The 17334-nt window shown below is 52.2% G+C and overlaps 2 protein-coding genes across 2 annotated transcripts; one reads left to right on the top strand and one right to left on the bottom strand.

Annotated features, from left to right (window-relative positions):
* Positions 1-659: 659 nt before the first annotated feature.
* Positions 660-14583, top strand: DNAAF2 (dynein axonemal assembly factor 2). Its single transcript, XM_027704013.1, has 4 exons — positions 660-1953; positions 2335-2855; positions 11334-11480; positions 13351-14583. The coding sequence occupies exons 1-4, from the start codon at positions 789-791 to the stop codon at positions 13858-13860; spliced, it is 2343 nt and encodes a 780-aa protein (XP_027559814.1). The 5' UTR covers positions 660-788; the 3' UTR covers positions 13861-14583.
* Positions 14584-15429: 846 nt separating this feature from the next.
* MGAT2 (mannosyl (alpha-1,6-)-glycoprotein beta-1,2-N-acetylglucosaminyltransferase) lies at positions 15430-17305 on the bottom strand. Its single transcript, XM_027704007.1, has one exon. The coding sequence runs from the start codon at positions 17287-17289 to the stop codon at positions 15940-15942; it is 1350 nt and encodes a 449-aa protein (XP_027559808.1). The 5' UTR covers positions 17290-17305; the 3' UTR covers positions 15430-15939.
* Between the last annotated feature and the right edge of the window lie 29 nt (positions 17306-17334).

Consider the following 17334-nt stretch of genomic DNA (forward strand, 5'->3'; position numbering starts at 1 on the left):
ACCAAGGACATGGTCCTTTGAACTTCTGGAGAAGGTTGGGAGGAGGAAATCTTGCAGAAGGAGCAGTCGGGAAGGTGGGAAAGAGTCAGGGATTGGTTTTTGATGAAACCAAGCAAAAACCTCCTCCACACGCTCGTGGGCATTGAGACCAGAGAAGCAGCCTGGGACTACCCCAAAGTGCCCAGATCAGGTGTAGAACAGAGAGGGGACCCTTGTCACCAGGAATTGTGTTTCACAGACCCCTTCCCAATGTGCTGGCACGGCCTGAGAACAGCTCAGAGGCAGGAACAGAGGGAGAGCAAGATCTGGGCTCTGAGGGGCCATCGGGTAGGGGATGGGAGGTGGGTACAAGAGGCACGAACTGGACTGCCAAGGGTTTAAAACCCAAACCGCAGGACAGGCTGCACTGGCACTTCTGAACATGCTCCCCGAGGGGATGGCAGTACCAGCTCAGGGATGCAGGACAAGTGGGGAGCATGTGCTTTTCAGACGGATGAGGAGATGACAGTGGAAAAGCACCCCTCTTGAAGACAAGCACGAGGGCTAAGAGCCACCAGGAAGCCATTGAGAGGCGGAGGAGAGCTCAGGGGTGGATAGGCCTCGACCGTGAGGGCGAGCCCGCCATGTTGTTTGCCGTCTCCATAGCAACCGGGCGGAAGTGCCCCGGCGCCGCCATCTTGTTTACCGTTACCACAGCAACGCCCGCCATCTTGTTTACCGTTACCACAGCAACGCCCGCCATCTTGCTCGGCGCCTCCACCATCAGCCCGCCCGGGCCGTGCGGGGCCATGGCGAGCGCGGGGCGGCTGCACGACCTGGACCTCAGCGCCGAGGAAGCTGAGCGCCTCCGACGCGCCTTCCGCGACGAGAAGTTCCGCGCGCTGTTCGCCGAGTACGCGGCGGAGCTCACCGACCCGGAGCAGCGCCGGCTGTACGAGGAGGAGGTGGCGGCGCTGGAGCGGGAGCGCGGCGTGGAGGTGCGCTTCGTGCACCCCTCGCCGGGCTTCGTGCTGCGGACCAGCCAGGAGGGCTCCCGCCGCTGCTACATCAACGTGTGCAGCAACGCGATGCTGGCGGAGCCGCGGGCCCACGCCGAGCGCGGCGGGCAGCGCTGGGCCCTGCCCTACAGCCTGGCGCCGGGCCGCGAGGAGCTGCGCCGCGCCGGCCGCCGCCGCCTGCTCTACGACGTGGTGTTCCACCCGGCCGCGCTGCGCCTGGCCGCCCGCAGCGCCCCGTTCCGCCGCCTGCTCTGCGACACGGCCCTGGACGCCGTGGAGCGGCACTGCGGGGTGCGGCTGGACCGCGCCAACGCCGCCGTGCTGCGGGGGACCCGCTACAAGGGCGTCCCGCAGGCGCCCGTCATCCGCTCCCCGCTGCCCGGCGGCGCCACGAAGCCGCCCGACGGCGGGGACTCCCCGCTGCCGCCCTTCCCCTACCCCGCCCCGCCGCCGGCCGACAACGGGGGCTTGCCGCCGCCGCCGCCGCCTCCCTTCCCCGCCACGCCCGCCGCCGGAGCCTCCCCGCCCGCCGGCCCCACCACGCCGCGCTGGAGCATCCGCCACCGCTCCTACGTGGACCTGCAGGACTACCGGCACAGCCGCGACTCGGCGCCCAGCCCGGTGCCGCGGGAGCTGGTGGTGACAGTGGAGCTGCCGCTGCTGCGCTCGGCGGCGCAGGCGGAGCTGGAGATCCGCGGGCGGGAGCTCAGGCTCGACTCGGTCCGTCCCGCCTACCGCCTGCGCCTGCGCCTGCCCTACGCCGTGGACGAGAGCGGCGGCCGGGCCGCCTTCAACCGGGCCCAGCGGCAGCTGCAGGTCACGCTGCCCGTAGTGCCGCCGGCCCCCGACGGGCAGCGGCGGGAAGGGGCCGAGCCCGCGGCGCAGGGGCCGGGCGAGCCGCTAGGCGAGCCGCCGGAGGCTGGGCCGGGCGGCGGGGCCGCTCCTCCCCCGGGCCCCGGCGGCGCGGCCCGGAGCACGTGGGGCGGCGGGGAGACCGGGGATCCACCCGGGGATCCGCCCACCGAGCCCCCCGCTGAACCCCCCCCCCCACCAAAAACCGAGCCCCCCGGTGAACCCCTCTGGGACCGCCCCCCTCACTCGCCCGCTCAACGGCCCCCTGACCCCCCTGCTGACCTCCTCGCTGATGCCCCCACTGAACTCCTCGCTGGTGCCCCCGCTGAACTCCTCGCTGATGCCCCCACTGAACTCCTAGCTGAACCTGCTGAACCCCTCGCTGAACCTGCTGAACCACTCGCAGAACCCCTCACTGAACCACCTACTGAATCCCCCACTGATCCACTCGCTGAACCCCAAAAACCACCTTCCGACCCCCTCGCCGAACCACCCACTGAACCGCCCGCTGAACCCCCCTCTGGACCACCCCCTGAACCACCCGCTGACCCACCCGCTGAATCACCCGCTGAGCCCCCCAACCCACCACCACGCTCCGGCGCCGCTCCCCCCATGGCCAGCCCCGAGCCGGCCGTGCCCGCCGAGGACGCCCCTCCGAGCCCCCCGCCGTCCGCAGAGCACAGCCCCACCGGGATGGGCGCCACGTGCCCTCCCTTCCAGGCCCGGCAGGACGAGACGTCCCTCACCCTGCTCCTGAGAGTGCCCGGCATCCATCCCCAGAGCCTCTGCGGGGACGTGGGCACCCACCACTACAGCCTGCGCTTCTCCACTGACAGCGGCGCCTTTGCCCTGTTCCTGCAGTTCCCTCCCGCGAACAAGCTGCTGTCCCCCGAGACCGGAGTCAGCGTCTCTGCTCACAACGTGGTTGTGGAGCTGGCCAAGGCCCCCGACAGCGCCGGGCCCTGGGAGAAGTTCAGCTTCGGCCTCGACCCCTCCGCTCTGCAGGTAATGCCTTCAAAGGGGCAGGTTTGGGGTGTCCCCTCCCGGGAGAGCCGCTGCTCCGCTGCTGGGTGTGGCTCATGGTTTGGCTTCGTTGGTGAGCGATGTCTCGGGGAGGTGTGAGGTTGAGTTCAAAGCTGGTAGAGACAGAAGTAGCTTCCTCTGAGAGCTGCTCCTGCGTGTGAATGGAGTGACCTGATTTGAGCAAATCTTGTCCGAGGTCACATCACGGAGCTGACACCTTCATCCTTGGGTTTGCAATGACTTCTGCCTCCCACGCTGACTTTTTTCTAAGGGAAATTGTGGTGATAAGTGAAAACAAAGCCTGCCCTGACCTTTACGTCCTTAGTGTTCACTTTTAACTCAAGTAAATTGCTTGTGCAGCTTGTTCACACAAAGAAAGGAGATGTTTATGGTACACCAGACATACACTCACGTGCATACACTGTCATGAAGTGTGGGTGGAGGGTCCCTGTGTCTGTATTTCGGGACAGAATTCCCACTTACATCCATGGGAATACCCATTAGTTCAACCAGAGCAGAACAGCAAACAGCAGCTGTGAACTGTCTGTTTTGCTGGGATAAATCTTCACTTGCCTTCTTCCCTGTCTGGATATGATTCCAGTTTAATGGTTTATGATTTTATGGGTCATTTGGCAGTGATGCTCCCATGGTGGGAGAAGGTGGGGTGGCTGCATCCAGGTGACAGTGCCACCTGGGAGCTGCCAATGTCCCCAAAGGGATGCCCACCTTGTGGCACTCCTGCTGTCCAGAAGCACTCACACAAGTTTTGTGGAAAACCACATTATTCTGTAAGCTCAGAGTTTCAAACAGCTTCTCATGAGCAGGGATTAAGGCTGCACAGCTCTTGTGTAACCTTCCAGTCATGGGATTTGAAGTTTGGCTTGATTTTAGAGCAATAAAATCCTTTGCCTTTTGGATCATGTGCTGTGGGAGCACAAGTCCAGAAAGCTGGCAGGCTTCAAGTATGTCCACTGGGATAGACTTGCCTTGGAGCAGCTTAATTGCTCCTTCCCTACCACTAGAAATTACTTGTGCGTGATTTTGAAAGATATTTATCCAATTAGTGTTTGTGCAGCTGAAACATCACATTTAATGTCCCATTTAGCAGCTGCACACCTTTTGTAACAGCAATTCCTGTGAAGGAGGAGCTGATCATTTCGGGGAAGTATCAAAGATGATGAATTTATGGAGAACCACCCACGCTGAGCTGTTTGCAGAGCATTTCCTCTGCTTTTAGCGGAGCAGAAGCCTTGCAAGTCTGTGCAAGTGGGGCCACAGAGCCCTCAGCACTGCTGTCAGTGGCTGGAATCGGGCACTGGGTGCTGCTGCCACATCAAATAAGCCACTGTGTAAACTACTGGCTGTTTTCTGCACAGGGACAGAGCCTGCCCAGGGCAGTGGTGGAGTCCCCATCCCTGGAAGTGTTCAAAAAACGTGTGGGTGTGGCACTTGAGGACATGGTTTAGTGCTGAGCACGGTGGTGGTGCTGGGTTGGTGGCTGCACTAATGATTTGTGTGCATTTGTTATTACGACTGGGGGAACATCTTGCGATTGGAAGTTGCTAAAAGGCCACCCAGTAATGAGATTTTGGTTCTATGAGTTAAAAAAAACCCCTCGAATGTGCTGATTTTAGTGTATATATATATTGCAAAACATTTTGGGTGGAGTAGGAGGAAGAGATTGGGCATTAGTCATAGGCTTCCCAGCCATTCATTCACGTAGCAGACTCCAAAAGATTCTCCTGGCATGGAGTCCTTTGGACACTGGGCCTGCAAACTGAAGCAGGAGAAATAAACTGAAGTCATTTGTTCTGTTTGCTTTCTTTAAACTGATATTCCCCCGGAGTGCCCGTGCCAGCACTGAGAGCTGCACTCACTCAGACTGAAGGGAGAAAAATTAATATTTAATTAGAGCCACTGTTATATGCTGTCCTCTGGCCATTAACTATTTGCTTCTGGTTGCTTTTCTGCTACTTCTGTTGATTTCTTCAATTTGTCTGTTGTAATTTTGGATGTTTTTCTGCTTTGACTCTCATTCTATAAATCAGAGCTGTTGTTCTTGCACTGAGACCTGTAACGAGTTGCATCAGTCATTGCAGAGTGCACAAAGCAATGCCCTGTTTGATCCCTTCAAGGAGCTTTTGGTGGCTGAGGGGAGCAGGAATTTTATCCTGCACCCCCCAGTGTGCTTGTTCATCATCTCTTCTCCCACAGCAGCGTTGCCAGAGGACAGTGCATGGCAAAAGTGAATCATGGAATCAGAGAATCCCAGAATGGTTTGAATTGGAAGGGACTTTAAAGCCCATCTCATTCCACCCCCTGCCATGGGCAGGAACACCTTCCACCAATCCAGGTTGCTCAGAGCTCCATCCAGTTTGGCCAGTGTTTTTTTTAACAGATATGGAATTCCTACTCTGCTGTTGTCTGGGAAATTACTTCCTACTGGGGACTTGAGGGTTGTTGTGTTGTTGCATGGAACAAATTCCTGTGGGTTAGTTCAGAATCTGCCCCTCACTGGAAACCTGTGCCACAGTGGCTCTTCCACCACCCTGGGCTGCTGCCCAGTTCTCTCCCATTAACTGCCAATTTCTTCTTGGAAATTGGTCTGACCCAGATACTGGTACAAGAATGAGTTGAGCTTATCCTTGGGACACAGTGCTTGAAACAGAATTTCAAGGACTGCTTTTCCCTTTGTAGTCAGCTGTGGCTGAATCCCTGTGCTGGAAGATGACCCGTTTAGAGCTCAGTTTCCACAGATGCTGAGCAGTTGGAATTTCCCACCCTTACCTCTTTTCAGGAAATCTTTACAGTGCCCCAGTCCCCCCTGGACTTTAACTGTGAGTAGTTTCCCTCCTTGGCTAAACTATCATGTCCACACAGCAGTTGGACTTGATGATCTTGGAAGTCTTTTGCATCCTAAATGATTCTATGACTTGTTGACCAGAAATCCTATAAAAATAAAGATTCCATAATTTGAGGCATCGTGGACCAGGGTCACATATTTCAGGGGTTTAAAGGTGGCCTTTTGTCACTGCCCTGGTGCTCTGTCACTGCACCAGAGACCACACAGCACTGACCCTTCTGCAGGGCTCACTCTGTTTTTCCAGGGAATAACCTGAGGAAACTTCCTGGCTTCCCCTTTGCCAAAAATCACTGTCTGCTGCTTGCCATGAGCTGTGCTCCCTCCACTGCGGTTCATCCACTAATACCTGCTACATCTTTTCCTTAAATCCTTAAATTCAGGCCTGGGAAACTCCTGCATCAGGGAATTGCCCTTCATTTCAAGGCAACACCGCCTGGAGAGTAAATGATGAAGAAAGAATGGTTGAGAGTTAAATAACCATTAATAAAATTTGTAAGCCTGCCAGGCAAGGTTTGAGAGAACAACATGTCCCACTGTGTCCTGGTTCATGGTAGAGCAGGAGTTGGGCAGTGACGGAAATCGTGCCTTCGGAAAGCACTGTCTTGGAATGTTTGGCCTCCTGGGGTTAAATGCTCAATTCTTAAAAGAAATAAAAAGCAGTTTTCTAGTGGGTGTATTGAAATCCTGAGACTTGGAGGCTCAGTTATCAGAGCATGTGAAACACGTGTGGTAGCTAATTAATTCTGCCGGCACTTTGGGGGTCGTGTGTGCTCATTTTCATGGGATCAGAAAAAGATTGGATCACGTAGGAATTCCCTTTCATGCTGATCCACACCCTTCCTGCCCCTTTTAGCGGCCTGGAGTGAGTTAGTTCACAGGATGTGTGCTCATTCCCTGGTCAGTACTTCCCCCTGGGAGCCCCTCACTGCGGGGGGAATCACAGCCAGACCATCCCTTTCCTCATAAACCCCCATCTCCTCTTATGGTGAATATTAAGATTTAACTCACATAACCCCCCCGGGGCTCCAGAGAACAGCAGGGGAGCAGAGGAAAACAGAAATATTTCCTCTGCTTTCCTATGCATTACGTTTTTTTAACATTTACAGTCTGAAAAATATTATACTGAACATTCCTGAGGAGTTCATGGTTGGAGCTAAGCATGAGTTACGCTGTTTGTGAGGTATCCAAACAGGAATTGCACAGCAACATGGAAGCTTTGTTTAACTTCTCTGTGAGTGTTGAGGCCTCCATGGAGGATGTTTTAGATGGGTGTGATTTTTCTGCTTGCCACAGCCACCGGTGTCTTGTGAAGGAGATGTTTTGAAAGCTCTTGGTGCTGGTAAAATAAAATGTGGACCCGTTGAGTGAGTCCAGAAGAGGCCACTAAACTGATCACAAGGCTGGAGCCCCTGCTCTGGGGACAGGCTGGGAGAGCTGGGGGGGTTCACCTGGAGAAGAGAAGGCTCTGGAGAGACCTTAGAGCTCCTTCCAGGGCCTAAAGGGGCTCCAGGAGAGCTGGAGAGGGACTTGGGACAAGGGATGGAGGGAGAGGACAAGGGGGAATGGCTTCCCATTGACAGAGGGCAGGGATAGATGGGATATTGGGAAGGAATTCCTGGCTGGGAGGGTGGTGAGGCCCTGGCCCAGGTTGCCCAGAGAAGCTGTGGCTGCTCCATCCCTGGAAGTGTCCAAGGGCAGTTCCAGGGTTTCACCACCTGCACGGGGAAGAATTTCTTCCCAATATCCCATCTAAATGGAAGTCACCTGTGTGTGGCTGCAGGTGGCAGAGCTGTGTTGCTCCCAGCACAGGGAACACGTGGAAAAGGCTGTGGGCTGGATGTGCTCCTGTGGGCTCACTGCTGGGGCCGTGCTGGAGCTGTCCTTGTGCTCAGTGATCTTGGAATTAGGGCCCTTGTGGATAAATGTTTTTCTTGGTTTGAGAGTCAACTAAGCGTGAAACCCAGAGAGCCACATTGGGAAGTGTAAGACATGGATGTTTTACGGCTTTGCCACCTTTCAGGGAGAAATCCATCCCAGAGAGCTCTTCTGCCCTCATTTCCAAGCTGTTTGGAGTTGTTACATGCTTTCTTTGAAAGTCAGGGCTATAATTTTCAATTTCCAAGCTACTATAAAGACTTAATACAATAGTCAGGGGTCACTTCTAAGAACACGCTGCTGGAAGCTTGGGCTGTTGTGTAATCCTACAACAGTTTATTTTTGGTTTAGTTAATTCTGTGCTCATCGTTTCAAGACTCTTGGCAAGTTTTTGGGGAGGTCAAGGAAGGACAGAGAAGGAGAACAGAACAAACTTATTATTTCATATTTTTCAGAGTAATCTCCTTCCCAAGCTGCATTAAGAACCATAATTAGTTTGCTTCTGCTATAAAACAAACTAATTTCTGTATAGCCTTTAATTGGTAGCTGCATTTTGGGAATAACGTGTCTACACAAAACATTTATGTCAGGAAACATTATTAACCTACTGATTAAGCTCATCAAAGCTCCTTTTGAGCTGTTTAATCTTTGCAGTCATGAGCTCCTTGGAAAAGTTTTCACCCCACAACATGTACCAAAACTTTGAGCTTCACATTCTCATGTCAAGCTGGTTTGTGCTGGGACCCTACAAACCCAGAGGCCAGGAGATCCACAGATCCAGGTCCCTTTCCATATCGAGTTGGTGATTGTTCCTAGAGAGGATATGTCTGCCCCATCCCTGGAAGTGTTCAAGGCCAGCTTGGAGCAACCTGGTCCAGTGGAATGTGTCCCTGCTCATGGCAGGGGGTGGGAACGAGATGGTTTTTAAGATCCCTTCTCACCCAAACCATTCCATGATTCTGGGGTTCTCCGAGCTTCTCATTACGGGAGGCACGCAAATAATTTAAACCTGAAATCTGTGCTGCTTTTAAAACTGTTGCAGCCTGTGTGGGAGGTAACTCTGGGTGGAAATTGGCTCCGAATTTGGGTAAAGTGAGGCAGAATAAACCCATTTGATTGCCGAGGGCAGCCGTGAGGGGCCCAGCTTTGCACCGTCGGTGCTGGGAGAGACAAGGGTGGCTTTGAACGATGAAGTGCTCTAGAAACCAAAGTCCTTCCTGCTAATGTTTATGTTAATTTGGTCTCAGTTTAGTCACAGGGAAAAATGAATGTGTACCAAACAGCAGATGACAGTATGTGCAGGGAGAAACAAATTAAATTGGAAGTTGCTAAGAGAGGATCATAAATACCAGAAAATAAACGGTTTAAGCCGACGAATTATTTTACAGGGTCATTGAAATCATCTGCAGATGGTTGTCCTCTGTTTGCTCTGGCTTGGAAGGCAGAGCAGGCTTTAGAATAAATGCCTGAGTCATTTTTTTCCAAGGTCTAGGCTTTGATAACATCTGCAGTAATATAAATGCCTCGGCGTGTGCTCCCCGTGAATTCAAAGTCTGAGTTACAGTCTCAGGCTAATGATAATCACCTTAGTGACAACAAACACATCCGAGGTGCTGTGATTTATGGCAGGCCATGGGGTAGGACTGGGATAAAATGTTAAATACTTACTGGAGTATGGTGTTGGGCTGGAATGAAACTTTATAGCAATCGGTCAAAATTAACAGAACAACTTCACAAGTGGTTACTTTTTATCCTCATGTTAAGTACTGATTAATCATGGAATGTCCTGAGCTGGAGGGGACCCACAAGGACCATCCAGTGCAACTCCTGGCCCTGCCCAGGACACCGCAACAATCCCACCCTGTCCCTCAGAGCGTTGTCCAAACCTTCCTGGAGCTCTGGCAGCCTTGGGGCTGTGCCCACTGCCCTGGGGAGCCTGGGCAGTGCCAACCACCCTCTGGGGGAAGAACCTTTTCCTGATAACAGACCTTCCATTCAGTTTTTAACAGTATTTACTGGGAAGAAAACAAATTCTTTTGCTTTTAATCGGGAAGAAAATCTGCAGAAAGATTTCTTGAGTTTGTTGCCAAAATGCAAAGTCCTGATTGTGTTGAGGAGGAAAGTCTGTCCCTCCCTCAGGCAACCACGTGTGCCAGATGCAGGTTCAGAGGGAGAATAGACTGTTTTCCCCATTTTGTGTAGGAAATGTAGGATGGGGCTTGGAACAACCTGGTCTAGTGGAAGGGTGTCCCTGTTTCCATACTCTGACACCTTCTCTTGGACTCTGCAGAGTATTCCCACAATCCTGGGGCACTGGCAGGTCCCTCTTTGGCAGGTCTGGCAAGGATATAACATCAGGGGATAACTATTTTAGGCTTTGCAGACAGAAATGCAAGGAGCAGGTATGTTATGGGAGGGTTTTCTGTCAGGGCAGCCCTGCTGTACTTTAATCTTCCCCCAAACAGTTTCAGCATCCAAAGCTGGCTCTTTGCCTGGATTGTAATCTGCCTGGATAGAAAATGAATTCAATCCTCTGGCTTGGAAAACCAACAATATCTATGTTATGACTTTCCATATTGTGATTTCTAATTTTAATAGTGGAAAAAAATAGGACGCTGGGTTATTTTTCCCGTACTGTTTGGGGTTTTTTTTCAAGATGACAGTTAAATTTTGTACCTCAGACACAATGTGACATCTGGCTGTGCATAAGGCTACGTCCACAGGGGGCCAAAAATGTGCAGAATTGCCTTTTTGCTTCTCAGTCTGCAAGATGTCAGTGATAATTGAATTTAACTTCCATTGGATTGACAAGAGGGTTGAACTGGACCGAGAAATTTAAAAGTGTGACTTAAAGTGGAAGGTTTGCAACTTCTCCCTGTTACTTCCAGTTAAACAGGAAAGGTAATTCCCAGAGCATAAAACACTCCTCTAGGTCAGAACATTTTTATTGTGCCAAAGTCTGTCCTCACCCTCAGCCTACACAGATGAGTTAGGAATAACACAAGCACGGGGAAAGCTCTGCAGTTCTTATGAAACAGCCCCTCCAGGATGTGTTTTAGGACCTTTAATTACCTGCAACTGATTTAAATCTTTAAACCTGTAGCAACATGTTTCACCTTGTTTATGAACTGCATATGAACGGCCTGGAAACACACCCCAGGCTGTCCCTCTACCTCTGGATACCTCTCCCTGTTTTCCAACTGGCTTGTCTGCATGGAGATCTGAGCAGTCTCCCTGGCTGGGTGTGAAATGGATACAGCCCTGCGTGTTCCATATCTGATCTTGGATCACAGATCCCACAGGGACACTCCAAGGAGGTGTTTGTGTTTTCCCAAGCACGTGAAACAAACCCATAACAGTGTCACACCTTCCTGGTGTGAAGCCAGGTGAGGACAGTGGAACAATGTTGGTGCAAGTCATTCCTCAGAGAGAGTCTAGATCTGTATATTAATCACATGTCCAAAGAGAGAGAGTACTTTTCTTTTATATTTGGTGTGATGCTGATCTGTGATTTCAATCCACATGAGCTAAGCACTGCTCTTCATCCATTTCACCTCGTTACTCTGAATGTCTGGCTCAGAATTTCTCTATCAAGGCATGAATGAGCTGTGAAACTTGTGAAGTGTCCTGGCTTTCTTTGCAGTGAGTTTTTAGCCCAAATATCACTACAGTTTAGCACAAAAAGAACATAACCTGCTCTTTCTCTTTTTTTTTTCCTTTAGGAAAGATTGTTTGTCACTGAAGAGAACGTTGATGGATTTCTAGGCACTGCTTTATGCCCTTCTTCTTGCTCCCAATCAGCACTGGAAAGCCAGCCATTAATTGAAGTGCTGGATGTTTCTGAGGACAGAATTCAAATCAGGGTGGAGGTGAGGATCTCTGGGAGCAGCACACGCTCTGGCTGATTTATGTTCTTCAGCAAGATCCTATCAAATCCCACTGATATGGCTCTGTTCCTGTTTTGTCTTCACAGAGTGGGGAAAAAATGGGGAGTGGGGTTATTTAAAAGTAGAACTGTCAATTTTCAGAAGCACAGGTTGTGTTTGTGCCATTTAATGTGACCAAGGGATTGAAACCTCCTATATTTCACTTGAAAAAGGAGAACTGTGATCCAGTCTTCTCCTTGCAAGAATACTTCACTCTCTCAGCCTTGTACAGGTAGAGAAATCCTAGAGGATTTTGTCTGGGAAGGATCACGTCTTGTTATCTTTATTCAGTCCAAGCATTTGAATACTTGAGGGGTTCCTGTTGTGTAGATAATTAAACATGAGGCTATTAATCTTAAACACTGGTCTCAAATTCACATTTGTAATGTTTCAGGCCTCATTCAGGCCACTCTTCTTCCTCAGTCACCCTGTCTAGATAGAGGATGCAAGACAGGCTGTTTCTGGGATCTGTCATGGGATTCAAATGTGCTCCTGTTGCAAAACAGATGGACACAGGAAGAAACCAAAATGTTGGTTTTGCAAAGAGGAAAATGTAGAGCCCCCCACATTAACTGGGATTTCTTGGCAGATACTGCATCAGAAATCCAGATTAAACTTTTCTTAAAGGAAACATGAAATGCAGGGACAGTCAGGTCACTGCTGTGGCCATGAACTGGGGGCTGAAGGCAGAGTTAATGTGTACGTGGCTTGTTTGGAGGCAAGTTCAGATGAAGCACATGACCTTTGGAACCAGGCTGGAGGCCCCAGGAGTTTTTCAAAGGTAGTGGCTTTACTTGGCAGGCTTAACGTGTGTAGCTGGTGTGGATTGTACATAACAATCTAAAATTCAAAGTGTTGGAGAGCAGATCTGTGTGTTTTGGGGCCCAAGAAAAGGCAGCTGAGATATCTTAAATCATCACGCTCCTGGTCCTGTGCCGGGACAGCAGTTGGAGTTGGTGATCCTTGTGGGTCCCTTCCAGCTCAGGGTGTTCCATGATTCTGTGTCTATGTGGGAGAATCATCCAGTTTGAAGAAGGACTTGACTGCTGTTGCTTTTGTCTCTTGCTGGAGTGAGCAGAGGTTTGGGGTCAGAGAGGGCTGGTTGTGTGAGAGAGCAGCTCTGTCTAAATCCATGAATCCAGCTGCTCCTGGACAGATCCCTGCCTGATCCTGACTGCCCACTGAGAGGGACCTATGAGCTAACAGCAGCTTTTTGCAAAAACACTCAATAATGTTGAAACTGGGGAACTGCCATTTAGGCAACACCTCTCACAGTTCCTCCTCTCCTGAGGCAAACCATGGCAATTCCTGGATTAGCTCCACGGGCCGGTAATTTCCCTAATTGCAAGCTTCAAACACGCTCCTGCAATGAGAGTTCAGATCCCTTGGCTGATTTTGTGGCCCCTGAGATCTGGAAAACAGGCTGGGTGTGGTGAAAGGCCTTTCCTAATCCTGCAGCCACGGCGGCTGTGGGGCTTGGCCGCTGCCCAGCAGCTTTTCCTAGAGCAGAGGAAACCCTCGGGAAGTGAGCAACCTCCCTGCCACTCATTCCCACGCGCCAGACAAGAGCAGGAAAACCCCAGCACCGGGCTCACTTGGCTTTGTGGATCAGAACCACAGAATCACAGAGTCATGGGATGGTTTGGGTTGGAAGGGACCTTAGAGATCATCCAGTTGTGACCCCCTGCCATGGACATTCCACCAGTCCAAGTTGCTCAGCTGTTGGAGGAACAAGTATCTCTGCTGTCTTTGCAGCAGTTTCGTGTGCATGGTTTGTTTCAGCTGCAAAATAACTCATTTATTTCCTTGACAGCCACAGGAACGTGATGGAGAAGGAACACTTGGCAGCTCAGGGGGAGACCTTGCTGGAAAGACCAACGCTGACTACCCTGAAACAAAGGCAGAAACAAACTGCCCTGCAGCTGATGGAGAATGTGCTGCAGGAACCAACACGGCTCCCACAGCTGAAACAATAGGAAAAGTAGGTTGTAGTTCACACCATTGTTTGGAGCATGAACCTCCTGACACCAGTTCAGCGATTGCTGGTGAATCCGGGAGAAAGGAACCAGATTTAGAAAGCGCTGCCGCAGCAGGCGACACGGCCACGGCCCCGGGCTCTGCAAAACAAGGAGAACTTCTGCCAGGGGGGCAGGAGGCAGTGGAAGGGCACGAGGAGGCTGAACCCCCAGGGCTGGACAGCAGGGCAGCCTCCCCACTCCTACGAGAAGTGAACCTTCAGGACGGGAGCATGCGGGTCCTCAGGGATCACGTCACGCGCTGCCCCGTCGTGTTTCAGAATTCCTTGCTGTATGAGTTGGATTAGTTTAATGGGTTTAGGATTTCCTTCTCTTGTTTGATGCTTACTGTGACTTCCACGTGCTGGTGGGTGACTTCGGGGCTCGGAGGTCCCCACTGGAACTGTTTCAGCATCAAAACCTTACGTTGTTGCAATTTTTTTGCAGTTAATAGATCTGTTTTCTAATCACACGTATGGGCTGAAGTAGTTTTATTACAAGAAAGATGCAGTTGGAAGTGAATCTGAGCTCCTGGAAGAAAATGTATCTTCGTTGTTTACATAACTTTTTTATTCTCCTACCAGATTTCAGGGATTATTTGTATATATCCTTGGTCTAATGGCTCCCTGGGGAATTGAGCAGTATTCATCATTTTTCAAACCTTTCATTTTGTGATAACTGCAGGATTAGACTCGCAGTGATTTTTAGCAATCAAATGAAATTTCTAATTACCCGGAGAAGTTCTAATTAGTCTCCTAGAAATAATCAACATCTACACCCTGTATTCCATCCTAGTGCAGTGCTTTGCAGCACCCAGACATCCCCCAGCTGAACAAATTCCATTGCACAGTAACAACATCCTCTGGGTGCACGTGTGCTGTGAAGTATTTACAGTTTGGGAGACGGATTCACTTAATCCAGATTTATTTTCACAGTTTCCCTCAAGTTTCCACGTGCTCGTTGCTGGTTCACCTCTCTGAAGTGCCATAACCAAAAGAACACATCTAATAATAAACTTCCAGTTCCCTTTCTCACTGGTGCTGAACCAACTTCTGTTTTCGTTTGAGCTCTACAAGACACAGAGGTGCTTTAGAGGAAAGTTAAATTTGCCTTGTTTCAGGGCTGCCCTGGAATTACTGTCACATTTCTGTGTGAAACATGAGTGTGTGCAGTGGGGTGTGTGGTGTGAGTGTTACTTTCCGAGTTCAGTGAAGCCACAGTTGCCAAAACACCTGCCCTGCCCTCCAGGGCAGCACATCCGCTGCAGGAGGGCGAGGGCTTTGCTGGGTTAAGTTTAACCCCCCTCAGCTTTTTGGGGGAGGTCTCTGAGGGCTGAGGCACCAGCGCAGCTTCATCATCACCCCTGACCCCGTGAAACAACACAGAGCAAGTGTGTTGCAAAATTGCAGTAGTTAAATAACCCTGGGGAAAAAAAAAAGACATTTTGTTTCTCTGACATACTTCCCTGTTCTACAAAAAAGCTGCTGAGATGCTCCTGTTACCAGCTGTGCTTCAGAGAGCAGTGCCACGAAAGCAGCTGTAGTGACAACAAACAGCTCTGTAGCTCCCAGCTCCAGATCAGCCCAGATCACAGCAGCACTTTTTACTGGTGGTTTTACATGGCTAATCCAAAACCAACTTTTTTTTTTTTTAATCCAAACAAAAGAAGTGTTGTGCCACCAATTTGCTATTTTTTTCTGCCTCGATTAGTATCATTAAAAATTTAATGAAGTTAAATGCACACTGCTAGAAGGGGTGATGGCACGTGCCCAGCCCTCGGGATTAAAGAGGAGAAACTCCCCTCCCACCCCATCCCGACTTTTTAGGAACACGAGATGACATCATCCTCTTGGTGACAATCAAGGACTTCTCTGCAATTACAAAACAACTGACTTTTTATTTCGGCAGAACTAAAAAAATCATATATTTATCTACATTGTAGTAAAAACAATGAATTTATTTTTCCATCCTTCATATATTTCATCGACACAATCGCAACCGAGCCGGGACGCGGGGATCAGGCATGAGGTGACCCCGGGTGGGACAGCACACGAGGGCCCCCCCGGCGCGGTGTCACGGGCACCACCAGAGCTTCAGCACCAAAAAAGATGCACTTAAAAGTGTTCTCCTCCTTCTCCTCCTCCTCCTCCTCCTCCCAGCAAACTCAGCAGCAGGTCACTTTTTGCGTAGGGGCTGCAGCACATCACCCATTTCCAAAACGTGGTTGCCAAACATGAGAGATTACTATTTTGGGACACCTTTAAACAAGAATGTTTATTCATATTAAAGCAGAAACCAACTCATAAATGCTGTTTATACACGTGTGTGCCTGTAAAAGACAAAATGGGACAACTCAAGAAGAAAAGAAGGCTGCAAGAGAAGGATCCTCACTGGAGTCTGCGGTAACTCTTACAGAGTTCGTGGTCCCTGATGTCTCCCCACCCTCCGTTTTTGACGTGAGGGGACAGGGGAGCCATGGAGTACCTTTTACTGACAGTCATCGTCTTGGGAAACAGGTACTGTTGGTTGCTGTTCAACAGAGAGTCGATTTTGGCACTCTGGGTGGACGGTCTGCAGGATTTCTTGTGGTGCATGCCACAGTCCCCCGTGTGAAAAATCCTGGGGATCTCGGGAACCAGCACTTTCCAGAACTTTGGAAGACAAGAGACAGTCAAGTGCTGCAGAGTCCAGTCCCAGTTGTAGTCATCGTAGGTGCAGAAGGCGTCTGTGCACTCGATGAGCTTCTGGTAGGTGTCTCTGCCGAAGGCCATGCCCATGTTGTGCTCCGTGGACTTCCACGTCTTCATCTCCACCTTGTCGGCGCGGCCGGCGAAGCCGCCCCGCACGGGGCTGTAGGTGCCCAGGGACACCACCTGGCACTCGGGGCACTCGCGCTGGCGCAGGGCCCAGAGCTGCTTGAGGACGTGGTAGAAGTCGGGGGCCAGGTAATGATCCTCCTCCAGGAAGAGCACGGGCCCCGCGTGCTCCCGCAGCGCCCGCACGCGCTCCCACACGAAGTGCAGCTTCCACCACCAGTGGTGCTTGGTCTGGGCGAACCGCGCCTCGCGGTAGTGCCCGAACGAGTCCGGGAACTCGGCGTTGATGCAGCCCAGGCGCAGCGCCGCCGCCTTGCCCACGTCGCGGGGGCAGTCGCGGGGGTCGTGGCCCGGGAACTCGCGCGGGTACAGCTGGATGCTGAACGGGAAGAACACCTGGAGCACGGCGCAGAAGTCCACGCGGGCCGCCAGCCGGTTCAGCTCCTCGGCCCACAGGTCGTGGCTCAGCACCAGCAGCACGTTCTCCACGCCCGCCGCCCGCCGCAGCGACTCGAGCAGCAGCCGCAGGTGCTCGGCGCGGTCGTGCACCTGCACCACGAGCACCAGGTCGGGCCGCGCCGGGAAGCGCCCGGCGTTCCGCACCGGCTGGTCGAAGTTCAGCCGGTACACGAGCGAGCGGTAACTCAGCGTCGCGTTCTCGGACAGCACCGCCGGCACCACCGCGGCGGCAGCGGAGGCGTTGGCGGCGGCGGGGCGGCGCGGCGGCACCGGCGGCGCGGGGGGGGCGGGCTCGCTGACCCGCGGCGGCTCTCCGGTGCTACCGAGACCGCCCCGCTGCTGCTGCTGCTGCTGCTGCCGCCGCCGGCCGCCGCCGCCGCCAGTGCCCCAGAGCGCCAGGGCGCAGAGCGCCAGCGCCGCCGCCAGCAGCAGCACCTTGCGCTTGTAGACGCGCAGCCGCATGTTCCCGGCGGCGGCGGCCCCGCTCCCGCCGCTCCCGCCGCCGCC

Source organism: Neopelma chrysocephalum, unplaced genomic scaffold, assembly GCF_003984885.1.
Source record: "Neopelma chrysocephalum unplaced genomic scaffold, ASM398488v2 Primary Assembly neopelma1_253, whole genome shotgun sequence".
In the NCBI taxonomy this organism is placed as follows: Eukaryota; Metazoa; Chordata; class Aves; order Passeriformes; family Pipridae; genus Neopelma; species Neopelma chrysocephalum.